The sequence below is a fragment of the Macrobrachium rosenbergii genome, chromosome 52 (genome assembly GCF_040412425.1).
Source record: "Macrobrachium rosenbergii isolate ZJJX-2024 chromosome 52, ASM4041242v1, whole genome shotgun sequence".
Taxonomy (NCBI): domain Eukaryota; kingdom Metazoa; phylum Arthropoda; class Malacostraca; order Decapoda; family Palaemonidae; genus Macrobrachium; species Macrobrachium rosenbergii.
The window spans coordinates 5,876,589-5,896,216 of NC_089792.1; the positions used below are offsets into that span (position 1 = coordinate 5,876,589).

Here is a 19,628-nt window from a genome sequence, read left to right on the forward strand (position 1 = left end):
AAATGCGGAAAAAATGAAGTGCGGAAAAAAAAGTGCGGACAGAATAAAGTGCGGACGGACACGCAAAGCTGGCACAACAGTTTTCTTTTACAGAAAATCAAAACCAAGAACTGAGTAGCGCTATTATTTTTCACCCTCTCCTTTTCACCATACACAACTGAACATTGTCACCCTGTCACTCCGACACAAAAAGACCCTCTTCTTCAGCTCAGACATTTCATCAGCCCCCATCCAAGTCAATTACACACTCATTCACACGCTCAATTACACGCTCGCTAACCTTAATCCAAAATTTCATTCTCAATCTACAGTGTTTCACCATATCCAACTCACTCGTTGTCTTCATTACCTTGTTGTGTTTCACTCTTGTATCTTTGCTCAAATCCTCCCTCAGTGGTGGCAAATATCTCAGTCTTCCGTTTTCAATGTAACTGTGTTTAGATTTGGACTTTGGTAATCGGTTTTGTTAAACGTGATGAAAATCCCTAACGAAATTTGAGAAATGCCCTCGGAAGTTTTTATCATTGTCAAAGATACGGCTTGGTTATATGTACGTATGTGGAATATATGTACATTATATATACATACACACATTTATATATATATATATATATATATATATATATATATATATATATATATATACATATATATATGTATATATATAATATATATATATATATATGTATATATTATATATATATATATATATACACATATATATATATATACACACACACATATACATATATATATATATATATATATATATATATATATATATATATATATATATATATATATATATATATATATAATGAGAAATGAACAAATGAACGTGTTTCAGAGAAATAAATAGAGAGAGAGAGAGAGAGAGAGAGAGAGAGAGAGAGAGAGAGAGAGAGAGAGAGCAAATGGGAAAATGGAAGATGGAGCAATGAATGTAAGTATGGAAAGTTAAGATAACGGAATTGGTAAATAAATATTTTGGGAGTAAACATTTCCACAACGCGACCATCGGCCAATCTTCAACGAGCAACGTAGTGACGTCACGGATGACGTCATCAGTCTTCCAGGTAATCCCACAAGACTTCCGGGTATTTTCCATCATTTTTGAAGATGATATCGGCCACTGATTCTACCCTATGCGTGTCAGAGAGAAAGAAGGAATAATAAATGAAATGTAAAACTAGAGAGAGAGAAATAAAAGAAAAATAAAAGAACTTGAGAAAGACGTAATTGTAAATGAAATATAAAACTAGAACTAAGAGGTAATAATAAAGGATATAAAGGAACTAGAGAGAGATGAATAACAAAGGAAATACAAAAAAACTAAAGAGAAAGAAAGAGAGTAAAGTAAAAGCTACTAAATTCTGCAGAAGCTTCCAGTCAGCCAGAAGAAGGAGATAAAGAACGCCCCCACCAAAAAAAAAAAAAAAAACTTACTTCTCCACGAAGCAGCATCGGCAACAGCAATACGGCGTAGTGGGGGTGGTGGGAAACCCAGAGGGGTCCTTGTAACAGCAGCAATAACAGCAAAGCGAAGGGCACGGCCGACATCTGGAGGTGAGGATGCGAGTGAAGGCTTCTCTGAACTCCTGGTTGAAGATACTGTAGATGATGGGGTTGAAGGACGAGTTGGTGTATCCGAACCAAGTCAGCACCTGCCGGGAGGAGGCGGTGAAGGAGGCGTTTAATAGGCTTACGTATAAAATGGTGGAAGGGTCAGTTAGTTATAGAGGGTCATATGGGGTTATAAGGGGTCATAGGGAGGCCATAAGAGTTGGTGTATCCGAACCACGTCAGGAAGGACCTGCCGGGAGGAGGCGATGACGGAGGCGTTTAATAATCTTATATATAAAATGGGGGAAGGGTCATTTAGCCGAAGAGGGGTTATAGGGGGTCATAATGGGTCAAAGGAGTCAGAGGGGGGTCATAAGAAATGGTGTATCCGAACCAAGTCAGCACCTACCGGAAGGAGGCGTTTAATAGGCTTATGTATAAAATGGTGGAAGGGTCAAGCTATAGAGGGGTCATATAGGGTCATAAGAGTTGGTGTATCCGAAACAAGTCATCACCTGTCGGAGGGGCGATGAAGGAGACGTTTAATAGGCTTATGTATGAAATTGGGGAAGGGTCATTTAGTTGAAAAGGAGTAATTGGGGGTCATAAGGGGTCATAGGGTATTATAAGGTGTCATAGGGGTCATAAGGGGAAAATAGGAGGTCATAAGGGGAAAATAGGGCAGGGTTGAGAGAGGGAGTGAAAACGGTGTTAATATCTGGTCGTTAAGGGTGAGTGAGGCTACAAAAGATGGCGGTGAAGGTTAAATGTAGAGAGAGAGAGAGAGAGAGAGAGAGAGAGAGAGAGAGAGAGAGAGAGAATAAGAAAAATTCATCCCTTGAAAGAAGATAGCAAACAATATAGACGAGAAAAATAATAAACAAAAATCGAATCATGGAAGAAGCCAATACGAAACTGAACAATGAAAATACTGAACAAAAATAAAACAAAAATACCAGTTATCAAAGACATCTATTCCCTTAAAACACATCTGAAATAATTCTCACGAAAACGAAAATAAACAAATAATAAAAAAAATAAACACCTAAATATTTAAAAATATAGAGATTCACATGTAAATGATTAAAGTATTTTAAAATCCAGGAATTTCCCTTTTATCTCTCCTGTACCGACCTTGAAACGCCTTGAGAGGTATGCAGTCGTCGCAGAAGGCGACGGCGATGTTGACACAGAAGAAGGGCACCCAGCACGTCAGGAAAGTCCCCACGATGATTCCGACGGTCGTGGCCGCCTTCGATTCCGACACGTGGCACGGGGCTGCGACCTTCTTGGGCCTTGACGTGTCGCCTTCCAGCGACCCCAGGGTCACTGGTCGCACAAGCGCCTGGTTGTGATGATAATAATAATAATAATAATAATAATAATAATAATAATAATAATAATAATAATAATAATAATAAAATAATAATTTTTTTTTAATAATAATAATAAATAATAATAATAATAATAATAATAATAATAATAATAATAATAATAATAATAATAATAATAATCCACAATTATATAAAAAAATTCTATTAATATGAAATATAAAGTTTTTATAACTGTGGATTTTTTTAAATAACAGTTTAAAATACTGTACATTTCTATCATTATAATAATAATAATAATAATAATAATAATAATAATAATAATAATAATAATAATAATAATAATAATAAAACTGTTTCCTGGGGTAGCGAGAAAAATCTCTCTCGGTTTTTTTTTTTTTTTTTTTACGAAAAACTGCACTTAAGATTCATTCCAATGGTTGTTTTCATTATTCTACGTGTGCGTGATTATTTTTCACCTAGCTTTGTCATGGACATATAAAAAAATAGTATAATATAATATACAGGGGAAACTGTTTTAGTGCTTTTGAAGCTCTGAATAGTTTATATTGCACGAACAACTGTCGCTGATTCCGTAGAAATTACAGGAAAATAACATAATTTTATATAGGGAAAAATTTTCAAGTTCTCAAATATCCCAGTAACTTTAATTTTATTTAACAAATATATACAAAATCAACTTGATTATTAGAGATATTTTTCTCTCCTTGCCAAAAAAAAAAAATATATATATTCTGTGCAAAAATGGAAAAAAAAAAAACATAACTATGAACACCATAACACTTTGAGACACATTCGGATAAAATTCACAAACATGTCATAAACATACAACGGCAACTTATCCCACACATATCACAAACATGTTGAATACAAGTCAACGACTTATTGGTAGTCCTAACCAGTGTTGTATATGATGATACAACATGGGCTATAGAGTCTTTCTCCACTTCAGGTCGTTGATTTGTTTACAACCTGTCTGTGACAAGTATGCAATAAGTTGAAGACATGTGGACACACCCTAAGAGCATAAGATTTTGAACAGTTGCTGTATGTGATGATCCAGCACTGGCTAAAGAGTCGTTCTCCACCACAGGTCGTCAACTTGATTTCAACTTGTTTGTGATAAGTATGCAATAATTTGTCGACATGTGGACGCAGTCACTGACTTGCTTTCGACTTGTTTGTGATAGGTATGATATAAGTTGCCGACATGTGGAGGCACCCTAAGAGCATACTGAGATTTTGAACAAGCCAACTTCTTATTGGTGATCTTAGGACTAAAGAGTCATTCTCCACTTCTTGTCGTCGACATGTTGTCAACTAGTTTGTGATAAGTATGCAACAAGTTGCCGACATGTGGACGCAGCCTAAGAGCATAATGGAAGATTTTGAACAAGTCAACTTCTTATTGGTGATCCTAGGACTAAAGAATCATTCTCCACTTCTTGTCGTCGACATGTTGTCAACTAGTTTGTGATAAGTATGCAACAAGTTGCCGACACGTGGACGCAGCCTAAGAGCATAATACAAAATTTTGAACGTGCCAGGCCTCACCTTGATAGATTCCACGTGTCTCTTGGCGTAGAGGTAGAGCCGCGAGTAGATACCGAGCATCACACAGCAGGGTAGAAAAAAACTGATGCACGACGACACCACAGCGTATGTCGGACTCAGCTCGAGGGCGCACTGCTCGTGCTTGTCGGACGACGGAGGCTGCTGAATCTGCCGAGGGAAAAATAAAGAAAATAAAACATAAATCAGAAAGAAAACGGGATGGCTAAAAAGTGATTACTCAAATCATTTCTTCGTGGCTTATAAAAAGAAAACAAGAATCAGAAAGAAAACGGGATGTCTACAAGTGGTCACTCAAATCATTTCTTTGTGGTACATGAAAAGAAAACGAGAATCAGAGAGAAAACGGGACGTCTACAATTGGTCGCTCAAATAATTTCTTCTTGGTTCATAAAAAGAAAACGAGAATAAAAAAGAAAACGGGATGTTTACAAGTGGTCACTCAAATCATTTCTTCATGGTTCATAAAAAGAAAACGAGAATCAAAGAAAACAGGATATCTACTCAAAAACGAAAATCATTTCTTTGTGGTTCATAAAAAGAAAACGAAAATCAGAAAGAAAACGGAATGTCTCCAAGTGGTACCTCAAATAATTTCTTTGTGGTTCATAAAAAGAAAACGAAAATCAGAAAGAAAATGGGAGGTCTACAGTTGGTCACTCAAATCATTTCTTCGTGGTTCATAAAAAGAAAACGAGAATCAGAAAGAAAACGGGATGTCTACAAGTGGTCACTCAAATAATTTCTTTATGGTTCATAAAAAGAAAACGAGAATCAAAGAAAAAGGAATGTCTACAAGTGGTCACTCAAATAATTTCTTTGTGGTTCATAAAAAGAAAACGAGAATCAAAGAAACGGGATGTCTACAATTGGTCACTAAAATAATTTCTTTGTGGTTCATAAAAAGAAAACGAGAATCAAAGAAAACGGGACGTCTACAATTGGTCACTCAAATCATTTCGTCGTGGTTCATAAAAAGAAAACGAGAATCAGAAAGAAAACGGGATGTCTACAAGTGGTCACTCAATCATTTCTTTGTGGTTCATTTAAAGTTAAAAAAAAAAAAAAAAAAAGAATCCAGAGAAAGCTGCCTGACTAAGCCAATTACCCGACGGCTTTCGAATGAGTCCCCCTTTTGATTGCCTCCTTAAACGAATTGGAAAAGTGATCGCCACTTCTAAACGACCTTCTTACGAGTGTAATGACGAGTGACTTCCATTGTGTGTGAGAGAGAGAGAGAGAGAGAGAGAGAGAGAGAGAGAGAGAGAGAGAGAGAGAGAGAGAGAGAGAAAATTAGATGGCATTCTTCGTGATGTCGCCAGCTATAGCTCTGTAAAAGTTTGAAATCGTGTCCCTTCTTGATAATGGTTCCGCATAAGGAGTCCAATTATCTTGAACAGATGATTCTATTCAGGGCCTCCCTCAGTGGAGATTCTGGAGGAGGACAATAAATGGTCTGTTGACCTCGCGGAGATTCTCCACTGTCAACCTATTCACATCCTTGTTGTTGATACACCAAATCTCCTGTCAGGCTCAGATTATGGAAGTCACGAATTCATGTCTCCCGGCTGGCTGTGTCACCAGGAAGAAGACGTTTGGAATTACATAATTCACCGACGCGTCAGGTTTTAATTACTGGACGTAGACACGAATGTGTTTTAGCTGCTTTCATTACTTGGATCAAAGCGGTGGTTAGTCGATTGCAATGGGCAGAAGAGCTTATAGGTTACCCTAATACTTGAAAGGTGGAGGGGGGGAAATGATTCTTCTCTCAATGTTGGTATTTCATGTTTTCATTATTATTATATCTTGACTCAACAGGGTCCTACGGAAACGAAAAGGCTTTAATATATGAAAATGATGTGATGGTCCAGCTTTTCTTAAAGTGTTTTTTGTATAAGAGGAAAAATTTTTTCAAATGAAGAAAAAACTTGATTGGAAGCGTGAAAGGATTAATATTAACAATTATAATAATGAATATTAATTAGCACTCTTCATTGAGAGTCTTTGTTTTTTCAATTTGAATGTTCTTGCTATGAACTTGACGGAATATACTTTGGTGTAAATATTTCCAAGATTAGGTGATTAATAAATATTTTATTTTATCTCGAACAGCAAATGAGCCAGCAATGGGGTGAAGATGAATGGAATTTAGTTAGCTTGAAGTTAAAAAGCTAAAGTCTTCCTGGGTCTCTGTAGGCTCACAGGGCAGGCGCTGCTCTCCTGTTTCTTAGGCCGACAGCCAGTTGGGGAACAGGTCGCAACGCCTAAGACACGTGGCCAGTTTGTTGCTAGGCCCACTTCCCAGCCCAAGGGCTGATACCTATTCTCCTACTGAACCTATCGGGTTTTTTCGGACTGTTAGGTTGACGGGCTGCCGGATTTTTGCCGTGGCGCAATCCGAGCCATCAGTGAGCGGTGGGATTTGAACCCTGGCCCTCTCGACTGGTAGCTGAGAATCAGACCACTGCGCCACTTACAGTTTCATTTATAACAATCCATACCCGGCGAAATTCTTTTCTTCTCTCAATTCCTCCTTACAGAAAATCAATATAAAACATTACAAGACTTATGAAAATTTAGTTATAAAACGGTACGATGGTATTATTGCTGTGGTAAAAATATCTTCAGCTTTCATATCCAACGAGAGATCTCTCTTAGTCTATTTCTTTGTGCAATGGAAACTGGGAATAGGTCTGAATGGAATCCGTACTCATCACGTTGAATATTTCACGAATTAACTCTCAAAGTCTCGATCTCTAAATTTCATGACTTGACTTTTTACCTGCCACACCTAAAGGGAGGTAAAAAGTACGAAGCTTATGCAAAGTGTATATTCCACGTGCAGAATTCGACACGTGGAATATAGACCCATATATTTTGAGTTTATAATGAGGTACAAATGTACACTGGAAGCTAAGCATCTTTTCAGAAACCAGAGTCTGAAGTAATTCGTTGAAAAGGATAAAAGTTAAAATATTTACTGAGGCACCTCCGCCCCCCTATGCCCCACAACCCGAAAAAAAGATAATCCTTCAATGGCTAAAACGTGGAAGATACGTTATAAATGACGAAATACAATTATGAGATTTTCTCTCCTTACCCTTTCATGTGACACTTTCATCCTCTTCTCCTTTGTTTTCTTTGGAGTTTTCTGCCCCTAATTCGAACTTTTCTTTCCAACTTTCCTTCTCCCGTCAACATGAAAGCAAGTTTAGTTAATAAGCTGCCTCAAGCGCGAGAGAGAGATAAAATACGAAAATAATGAATCTGAAAGTTAAGCTTTCAGGCCGTCTTCAGAGTAAACCGTCTTGGGTAAAAAATAACCTTTATCTCTCGACCAAGTTAAGAAAATATGGTCGAAACCCTCTTCGGACTTCGGAAATTTATTTTTTTACAGTGCTACAGCATGGAATAACAACACCACACCGCCATCAAAGACAACAGTTTGTTACACCAAAGAACAGTGTAAGAAGTTTTTAGCTAACCTTCTGAATTTTATGAACGATGTCCCTTTCCTCCTGTAAGACTGTTTGCTCATTATGAGTCAATGATGTTCATGAATACATTTTTCTTCTCAGAAGTTATCGAGTTTGCATTTTGTTTATATATATATATATATATATATATATATATATATATATATATATATATATATATATATATATATATATATATATATATATATGTATATACACACATACATATATGTATATTCAGATATATTTAGAGGGCTTTGTCTTGGTATCCCGTGCGTTTTAATTAAATTCCATTCAGCGATGGGAGAATCAAACTTCAACTTGACGGAATAAAGAGACATGGGGACTGAAACAAAAGCTTGCAAATTGATTTCTTAAGATAAATTGTTTTGTTTTAAGTGAACAAGCCATGATGGCACCTCCTAATTTGGGACTCGAATCCGGGCCTTGTCGGCAGTCAAACGACCGCCCTGAATCTAGACCACGAGGCCATATATCTATCTATCTATCTATCTATCTGTACGCACGTACATACACGTACATATATATGTGTGTGTGTACGCATATATATATATATATATATATATATATATATATGTATATATATATATATATATATATATATATATATATATGTGTGTGTGTGTGTGTGTGTGTATATATGTGTGTGTGTATATGTGTGTGTGTGTGTGTGTGTGTGTGCGTGTGCGCTCGCGCCCATAAATAGCCATAAACACCCAAGCGACATTGTGCAAACATGAGTAATCATTGTCAGAAAAATGTGAAGAAATCCTGTCCCATTTGTACTGAATAAATGAGAGGAATCTGAGCGGCACAATAGCTCATACACTTCACGTTGAGAGCATTTATTTTTTGATAGGTGGGCGTGGGGGATGACTGAAAAAGTGTGTGGGTGGGTAGGAGGGATGACTGGAAAAAAAACACTAAGTGAAAATATTCATGTCGCGTATTTACGTGTGAATGCAGGAAGACATGTCGAAATACTTTAGATATTAAATGACATCTTGGGTTTAGGCAAAATACTAACATTATATTTTTATGTGGCGTAAAGTTTACAGTCTGTTTGGCAAACTTGGTATGATACACACACACACACACACACACACACACACATATATATATATATATATATATATATATATATATATATATATATATATATATATATATATATATATATATATATATATATATATATATATATATATATATATATATATATATATATGCCATTTTCTGACAAACCAGCAACAGGCATAAGGATCATACATAACATAAAATATATAAATATAAAAAAATATTCATAACTTCAAGTTTAACTCCCTCCATTAAGTAATCCATTGAGATTCCAGCAAATAATCTTTTTCATAGTTCTACTTCAATCATTTTTACTTATTTTTCCTGAAGGACAAAGGAATTAGAAAATCTAGTACCAGTCTTGAAGTTTTCGCGAAATAGCATATTCTGAAAGTCATTGGAAAACAAATGTCATCTTTCAGCCTTTATCCCAACTCAGTGTGTGGGAGGAAAGTACTGAACATGAATGAGTAACCGAAACCCGAAACGTACATCCTTTTCAGACGTAGCCTCTTTTCCTTTGTGTCATCATTATTTCAGCGTTCTTTCACTATTCTGTAAGTCTAAAACAAAACCACTACGGGATTTTTATATCACATTCATATAGAACCAAAACGCCCGAGTATATCCAAACATTCTTTATTTTCCTATCACCTGCATTAATGACCATCGCAAAAATAACTGCCTATCATTCATTCTCGTCTTACCACGCGATTTCTTCATCATTTTATAGTCGCCAAGATACTACCATGAACCAAACGAGCCTCAATAAGCTGTCATTTCACCGTCTTTTGCTTAATTTATGAAGTGGTTTCCTATCCTCACCTTGCAAATGATCATTACAACTGCACCAGCTTTTTAAAATATTTTCGACATTCAACTTTAAAATATTTTCGACAAGTTACAACTTTTAAACTATTTTCGATAACTGTTACAACTTTTTAAAATATTTTCAATCATTTCAAAATATTTGCGACTTACAGCTTTTTAAAATATTTTCTTACAACTTTTTCAAATATTTTTCGTCAAATTACAGCTTTTCAAAATATTTTCGACAAGCTACAACTTTTAAAATAATTTTTCGACAAAACTTTTAAAATATTTTCGACAAGTTACAACTTTTAAATATTTTCGATTTTTTTTCAAATATTTCAAAGTTGCAACTTTTTCAAATATTTTCGACAAGTCTTTAGTGCGTATAAGCATGGCAATATTACTCGAAATAGAAATAACAAACACACAGAGAGAGAGAGAGAGAGAGAGAGAGAGAGAGAGAGAGAGAGAGAGAGAGAGAGAGAGAGAGAGAATCTCTACATAACTTCAAACTGAACTTGTTTCCAGTTGACTTGTGACAAATATTTTTGCATATTTTTCTAGACTTGACACATCCTTCACTTATATTTCTTCTAGATACAAATTTGTAAACTACTAAAAATAAAAAATAAACATATAACAAAAAAAAATATTAACTGATTGTTAAATTTTTTCGTAAAAAAATTTACAAAGTAAAAGTTGCATTAAACATGATGAAATTAAAACAAACAATTGATGACTTTTCTTTTTCCTCAGTGATAACAATAATTATTGCGTTTTTATATCACACACACACAATCAAAACACTTTTTTTACTTATGAAATAAAATTTACAGTAAAAGTGGCAGGTTTGTTTATAAATATTCTATATAAATATTAAATATAATAGAATATGATGACTGTTTGAGTATAATATATATATATATATTTTTCCCAATATATATATATATATATATATATATATATATATATATATATATATATATATATATATATATATATATATATATATATATATATATATATATATATATTTATATACATACATATATACATACATATATATATATAAATACATTATATATATATATATATAATATACATACATACATAATATTTCATATATACATGCATAATATTTTATCCGTTTACTTACAGGCTTTTTTTCATCTGGCAAATGAAGTCCCAGACTTATAGGCAGGAAGGAGATGAGCGCACTTAAGAGCCATATGCCAGCAATGGCCAGAGTGACAATCCTCTTGGTCATCCATCGTCCGTAGCGTAGTGGGTCCTGAAACAAACCACCGAATTTAAAAGTCTAATTAATCTATTTGATTCAATTTGATGAAATTTAAGCTGTCAAGCCAGGCCACTGGGCCACTGAGGTCTTAAAGTGCAAATAGAGAGTTGGAGTGGTTGGACAGCAAGATGAAGAGACCCAGGAAATTAAGGAGGTAAGGTAGGCCTACATGAATCAAAAGGTTGAACTGGGAGAAAACTCCTCAGGTGCACTGAAAAGATTTTTGTAGTTAGAGAGGTTGGAAAGTAACGTTAGGAAGGCAGAAAAAGTAAAAAAAATAAAAAGTAACAATGTTTATACAAATCCCTCAAGATATAGTACAAGAGATCGTTCAACAACAGCATTCACCTGGCGACTAAAATATTCCTTACTTCTCTACCTGCTAGTTCGAGGAAAGTCACCTTCAAAAAATGACACAAAACTTCATATAAATCAACAAAATATCATTATAATAAAACATTATTAAAAAAGGGCGAAACGGCTCATCCAAATGCCTGGAGCAACTTCCTGAAAAAGAGGCGAATTAGGAGACGCCCCTCTCACCTTGATGTGGATATATCGGTCTAGACTGATGGCGCACAAGTTGACGATGGAAGCCGTTGAGCACATGACGTCGAAGGCGATCCAGGTGTCGCAGTAGTGGCGTCCGAAGGGCCAGTATCCCAGCAGGTCATTGACCAGGGCGAAGGTCATGACCACGCAGGCCACGAAGAGGTCGGCGATGGCGAGGGACACGACAAAGAGGTTGCCGATCTTGCGGAGGTTACGGTCCGTGTAGACAGCCAGGCACACTAGGACGTTGCCGAATATAGACAGGAAGATGACGAGGGAGAGGAGGATGCCTGTTGGGGAAGGCAAGAAGAAGAAGATGAAGAAGAAGAAGATGAAGAAGAAGGGTTGTTGAATAGGCTAAGGATTATATCGTCTCTACTTTGTATATTCCATGTATATGACCCTGAGCTGAAGTGAAAATTATTATTATTATTATTATTATTATTATTATTATTATTATTATTATTATTATTATTATTAACGATGAGAATCGGGTCAAAGGTTAAAGCATTCCTTTAAATATTGTTTACTATCTCAGATCACTTATTATTATTATTATTATTATTATTATTATTATTATTATTATTATTATTATTATTATTATTAATGATGTGGATCAGGTCAAAGGTCAAAGCATTCCTTTAAATATTGTTTTACTACCTTCAGGTCAAAGTATTCAAAATACTGTTTAGACAAAAAAAAAAAAAAAAGGAACGGGGTCGTTGTTGGATAGGATCTTAAATTAATTACTTTAGACGTTCTCTAATAGTCAAAGAAAAAAGAGGTTGTTTACAGGTTACAGAATCACTCGTTTAAAGACAAATTCCTTTAGATGTCTTTATATCTGGTTACAGAAAAATACCTCTCTTCATGGTCAGAAAAAACGGACAATTATCAGGAATAGAATAAGAAATGGTAAAAGGCCAAAAGATCCTTTAAATATTTTTACCCCTTCAGGATTATGGTAAATGGTCAAAAGAAAGCATTATTGCAAAATTATTGTCCACTATCTTCTGGTCAAAGTTAAAACATTCCTTAAAATATTTTTTACTCTTTCAAGTTGAGCACTTCAAACAAAAACCTCTTTTTAGTCTGAGAAGAAAGAGGGACTAAAATGGAACAGCAATGAGGATCTGGTAAAAAAGTATTCCTTTAAATTATTTTCACTTTCAAGAATACATTCGGCCTCTGTTTTTGGTCAGAGATGGAAAAAGCAGACCACTGAGCTGATTAACAGCTCTCCTAGAGAGGGCTTAAATGTTTTCATTTTTCAATCCGAACCACATTATGAAGATTACGAAATAAATCAGACCAAAACCTCACGGTCTTTATAACCAAAAAGAATAAGAGTTTTACTGAGGACACGGTAAAGTCACATTCATTAAATAGTTTTTACTCGACCCCCGTAGAGAGGGTAGCCCCATCAGTGCACCTCATGCGGTGCACTGTAGGCATTAGTTAAGGTTCTTTGCAGCGTGCCTTCGGCCCCAAGCTGCAACCGCTTTCGTTCCTTTTACTGTACCTCCTTTCATGTTCTCTCTTCCATCTTACTTTCCAGCCTCTCCTAACAATTGATTCATAGTGCAACTGCGAGGCTTTACTCCTGTTTCACCTTTCAAACCTTTCACTGTCAATTTCCGTTTCAGCGCTGAATGACCTCATAGGTCCCAGGGCTTGGCCTTTGGTCTAAATTCTATATTCAGTTCAGTTCAATTTAAAGTCAGACGAAGCAAAACCAAAGTTCTCTTTAATGATGTGAATCTTGAATAAAATATTTCGTCTGTTTAATCCACTTGGCTACAAAAAAAATCTCGAACTGCCTGAAATAACTCACTCTGCTCCCTCAAAAATTCAACCTAATTAGGCCAACAGGTTATCTTTTTAACAGATTAAAAAAAAAACACTCATAACCTTTTACAAATCCGTGATAATTTCGAAGAAAGTTTGCGTGGGTTCAAACAATTTCCTGAACAAAAGAACAAAGTGAGAGATAATCAACTCGGATAATATAATATGTGATCTAATGAAATAGTGTTTAATTGCAAAATAAGAGAATAAAGAACGCTGAGAAATAAGAATCAGGGTTTTCAAAATTAATCATCTGATTTTACGATTCATTTTGCATAACATTTTCTGTTTTTTCAAAATCAGACAGACACACAATCAACTGATTTTATATATATATATATATTTATATTGCATAACATTTTCTGAAGACAAGAATAATATTGCCATCATACATACATACATACATACATTTGACATACATTATATATTCTGCATATATATATATATATGAGTATATATATATATATATATATATATATATATATATATATATATATATATATATACATATATATACAGAATATACAAAAGAATAAATTAACGTTCTTTACATGAATAAACCATATGCTAACTATTGCCTAGGTGTGAGTTAACTGTAGCATAATATTTCAGAGGTAAAACAAACTCAAACTTGACAGCGAGGTTAATTATTATATAACCATGAAATTATAAAAAAAGAAGACGGTTTATCTATTACAGAACTGCTGCAGTAAATATTAGTACTAATTTACGTAGTTGGGCCCATCAGAAGCTATACCAATAAGCTACAGAAGTTAGTGGGTTGGTAAACATTTGCCTTCCAAATTATCCTTTGTTGAATGTGAAACTAAACGGAGTTACGGCCAAAGTTTTGGATGGAGGCTCTCCACACAGGCGCACACATACGCATACACGTGTGTATGTATATATATATATATATACATATAATATATATATACATATAATATACATATATATATATATATATATATATATATATATATATATATATATATATATATATATATATATATGTGTAAACTTCTAAGACTAGAGGATAACGGAAGAAGGAATAAGAATCCCAAAGCCCAACAACAAACAGAAAATAAGAAACCAAACCAAGCACTCCTGTGACTGCTCAACTTCAGAGAATGAAAAATGAGAAGAAGTGTCTTGGAGGGTGTTACGGTAGGGGTTTGAAAAGTGAGGAGCGAAACTCCAGCTTGTCTAAAATTGGAATATTTTCTGAAATATGGCTGGCAAATATGGACTTTCTCTCTCTATATAACATCATATTATTGATTCTGCAAAAAAAAAAAAAAAAATACTCTCTCTCTGTCTACTTGTCTGTCACAATAACATTATATATCTGAAAATTTGAAATAGGTATCATCTCCCGTTTGGTAATATCACATCGCACTATCTCTCTCTCTCTCTCTCTCTCTCTCTCTCTCCTAAATACAATAACATTGAAAGCAAGAATGATATCATCTCCCGTTTGGTAATATCTCACTCATTAGGAAAGTGTAAAGTTTCAACAGTTGCTGCTGGTGAAGAATCAGGTATTTCAGCCCCGAATCAGAATTCATTAACACGGCTTCATTAGCCAGGCTTAATTAGAGGGAGAGGTATTGTATGAACCACCAAATCTGATTTCACCATTTTTAGGAAAACTATTGTGCCGGCTTTGTCTGTTCGTCCGCACCTTTTTCTGGCCGCATTTTTTTCCGTCCGTACTTTTTCTGTCAGCTCTCAGATCTCAAAAACGACTGAGGCTAGAGGGCTGCAAATTGGTATGTTGATCATCCACCCTCCAATCATCAAATATACCAAATTGTAGCCCTCTAGCCTCGGTGTCTTTTATTTTATTTTTTATTTTATTTAAGGTTAAAGTTAGCCATAATCGTGCTTCTGGCAAAAATATAGGAAAGGACACCACCTGGCGGTGGTTAAAGTTTCATGGGCCGTGGCTCATACAGCGTTTTACCGAGACCACCGAAAGATAGACCTATTTTCGGTGGCCTTGATCATGCTCTGTAGCGGCTGTACAGAAAACTCGACTGCGCCGAAGAAACTTCGGCTCATTTTTTTACTTTTGTTTTGTTTTGACTACTAACTGAATGAACATCTGACAAAAATTCGTAGGTATATCCCCCCCTTCTATATCATGTTTCTTATTTCTTCCAAGTTTCTATACATTTCTAAAAATTTCAGTGTCATTATGTTTTACAATGTCTAAACATGTTACATTTTATTTCCAAATGTCTACACATATTGAATCTTATAGATTTCATTAAGCATAACTCTCTCTCTAATCATCTGAAATACCGAGTCTTCAGTATATCTTATGCAAATTTTCCTACCTCACTCCATCTAGAACAGAAAATGAAATAAGGAAGAGAATTGCTTACAAGCATGCAAATTTACAGCCTAGAGTTGAGCAATCGGTTGCCTATGCTTCTATAAGATATTGAAATACGTACAATCACTCAAAAAAGTTTTGCAACATACTTCAAAACTTTTCGGACAACAGCTTATAATTTTAGCGACATCTGGCGCTATTTGGCAACTCAGTTGTAAGCGCGTGAAACAACTGAACACTTTGGTAGTGGTGGGTCCGAGAAATTACCTGCAGTTTCCTTAAACAGGGCTTTTTCTGATACTGCTTACTGTTGTCATATTTTACTTAATTAAAAAACGGATGTTACTGTAATACAATCAGAGGTCATCACTGTTATTATGTTTTAATATTTTTATCTCCAACTGCCATCACTATCGTTGTTTTATCTCCTTCATATGTGTGAACTTTGTAGGCATAGGCCTACGACTGTTACAAGTTGAACTATTAGTCTTATTAACATCAACAAATATGACTTTTGTAAAGATTTGCTTCACATTATTATTAATTAAATTTTTGAATGACTAATCCTATGTATATTGTGAACTAGTGAAACTTAATATAAAATATACTGAACTAGACTAACAGATTTCAACGTCTATTTTTGTAATACATAGAATATAATCGCACACACATACATACATACATACATACATACATACATATATATATATAATATATACTATATATATATATATATATATATATATATATATATTTTTTATATATATATATATATATATAATGCAAGGCTTCTGATATCATGTGTAATTTCTTATTTCTTTCATTGCTACTTAGGCCTATCATTTTGATGCCTCTTATGAAGTTAACTGAATATATAACGCCTAATTTTGTATTTCTTATTATCTAAGTTTCTAAAGAATTAAAATTAGCTGAAAGTTCAACATTAATTTAGTTAATGCTAAATGCCAGCAGTGATGAAGACTACCATGCTCATCAGTGGAGAATGTCTCTTCCTCATCGCAAAAGATGACTCATACAGAAATCATCGGCCACTGGATTATATTATAACGCAAACCCTAGCCTCTATTCTTTGTGTTTTTCGCTGATATGAAGTGTTTCTTGACAGGAGTATGATGAAATAATATCTTGGTCTCATGTAGCCTGTTAAGGATGGTTTGAGCAGCAACTTGAAGGAGAGCGTAATGTTCTCTCTTTATAGCAACATCGGTTGTCACGGGGAGTTAGGAGGGTGTGCCTTATGTGATCATCCGATGATAATCTTTAACGTAGTGCAACAATGGGGTTGTCCTCCAGTTTTTACAATGAATTTATCATGTTTCCTCGTTCTCTCTGTTGTTGTATCCCTCTATACATGGTTGTTTTATTTACGCTAAAAAAAAGTGCTGCCGAGCAATATCTACAATAGAAACATTAGTCTTATGCAAGCTAATGATTGTGGCGCGGCTTAGTCTGTTGCCCATCTTATCGGTGCACGTGAAGAGAGTTTAAACTTCTCCTGCCTGAATGTGGAGTCACACGATAACATACGACGCTATGAGATTTTTTCTTTTTTGTTTTTGACAACGATAATGGTTGAATTCTTTCTTTCTTTATTTATATATAATTTCATTGATGGTTATTCAATATTATTTTATTAGTCAATAAGCTTTTCTCTGGATTCGAAATATAGTTTCTTCTTTGACTCTTTTTCCCAATCATCTGAAGTGAAATTTTTCAAAATGTTTCGTCATTTTTCGTAATATGAATTTTTCACTTGCCATTCTTTTTTATATTGTTAACCGTATGATTAATAACCAAAGTCGCATAAGAAAATTACATTTCCTTGTAAATATCAAAAGAACAAATTACTGTTAGGTGAACGAAAACTTCTGGAACATGTTGCAAAACATTTTTGAATGGCTGTACATAGTAACATATGCACATAAGTATATGTGTGTAAATGTTATACCGAGGGCCAAGACCTTCTAAATAATTTTATGAACATTTACTCAGATATAAAGACTTAAACATCTAATTAATAAATGTTTAATAAATAAATAGTAAGTACTCTATGGTATTACAAAAAAAAAAAAATCTCTACGAAAAAAAAAAAACACTGCCTACCGCCATGGTCAAAACTTTAAAAAAAATTAAGTAAAAAATGCGCCGAAGTTTCTTCGCCGCAATCGATTTTACTGTACAGCATATAATCAAGGCCACCGAAAATAGATATATCTTTCGGTGGTCTCGGTAAAACGCTGTATAAGCCGCGGCCCATGAATCTTTAACCACGGCCCGGTGGTGGCCTGGCCTATATCATTGCCAGATGCACGATTATGGCTAAATTTACCCTTAAATAGAATAAAAACTACTGAGGCTAGAGGGCTGCAATTTGGTATTTTTGATGATTGGAGGGTGGATGATCAACATAGCAATTTGCAGCCCTCTAGCCTCAGTAGTTTTTAAGATCTGAAGGCGGACAGAAAAAGTGCGGACAGAATAAAGTGAGGACGGACAGACAAAGCCGGCACAAGAGTTTTCTTATCAGAAAACTAAAAACGGGATACTATTCTAACAAATCCTTGAATTCTTTGAACATTTTTTGAACGGCCAATTTGTTTCTGACCGAACTCATCTGCAATATCTTATACCTGAAACATTGCTTACAGGATATAGCTTTAATATCTTAGACTTTAGTCTTATTTTAGCCCACGCTGCAAAAGTCTAACCGCCCTTACTTATCGTTCTGTTCTTTACGATGTTCCATTTTGATCAACAAAATATGTTTTTCATTCGTGGAAAAAAAAAAAAAAAAAAAAAATATATAGGGCTTTTGATAACTAAGCAAACATTCGAATTGAATATAGAATTTAGGCCAAAGGCCAAGCATTGGGACCTATGAGGTCATTCAGCGCTGAAACGGAAACTGACAGTAAAAGTTTTGAAAGGTGTAACAGGAGGAAAACCTCAAAGCAGTTGCACTATTAATCAATTGTTAGGAGAGGGTGAAAAGTAAGATGGAAGAGAATATGAAAGGAGGTACAGTAAAAGGAACGAAAGGGGTCACAGCTACGGGCGAAGGCACGCTGCAAAGAACTTTCAGTAATGCCTACAGTGCACTGCATGAAGTGTACTGGTATTTCTGATTTTTTTTTAGGAAATTACGTCGACTTAAACCTGATAATATTCTCCAATGTGGAAATCATAAAAACAAGTAAAAAATGCCCAGAAGTTTCTTCGGCACAATCGAGTTTTCTGTGCAGCCGCTACAGCGTATAATCAAGGCCACCGAAAATAGATCTATCTTTCGGTGGTCTCGGAATAATGCTGTATGAGCCGCGGCCAATGAATTTTTAACCACGGCCCTGTGTTGGCATATCTTACATCGTTGCCAGAGGCACGATTATGGCTAACTTTAACCTTAAATAAAATAAAAACTACTAGGGCTAGAGGGCTGCAATTTAGTATATTTGATGACTGGAGGGTGGATGATCAACATACCAATTTGCAGCCCTCTAGCCTCAGTAGATTTCAAGATCCGAGGGCGGAAAGAAAAAGTGCCGAAGGAAAAAAGTGCGGGCAGAATAAAGTGCGGACGGACAGACAAAGCCGGCACAATAGTTTTCTTTTGCGGAAAACTAAAAACCTGACTTTGTATGCGAGCAAGTCATCGGAAATATGACATGTATTTGAAAGCCACGGATAAGGAT

The 19,628-nt window shown here is 35.0% G+C and overlaps 1 protein-coding gene across 1 annotated transcript in view; it reads right to left on the reverse strand.

Annotated features, from left to right (window-relative positions):
- LOC136833662 (dopamine receptor 1-like) overlaps positions 1 to 19,628 on the reverse strand; it is a 462,462-nt gene that overhangs the window by 18,987 nt on the left and 423,847 nt on the right. Inside the window, exons 4-8 of the mRNA XM_067095830.1 lie at positions 11,721 to 12,019; positions 11,034 to 11,168; positions 4,470 to 4,637; positions 2,698 to 2,908; positions 1,447 to 1,664 (exon numbers count right to left, since the gene is read on the reverse strand). Of these exons, the coding sequence (XP_066951931.1) occupies positions 1,447 to 1,664; positions 2,698 to 2,908; positions 4,470 to 4,637; positions 11,034 to 11,168; positions 11,721 to 12,019 (1,031 nt within the window). The remainder of the gene's footprint in view (positions 1 to 1,446; positions 1,665 to 2,697; positions 2,909 to 4,469; positions 4,638 to 11,033; positions 11,169 to 11,720; positions 12,020 to 19,628) is intronic.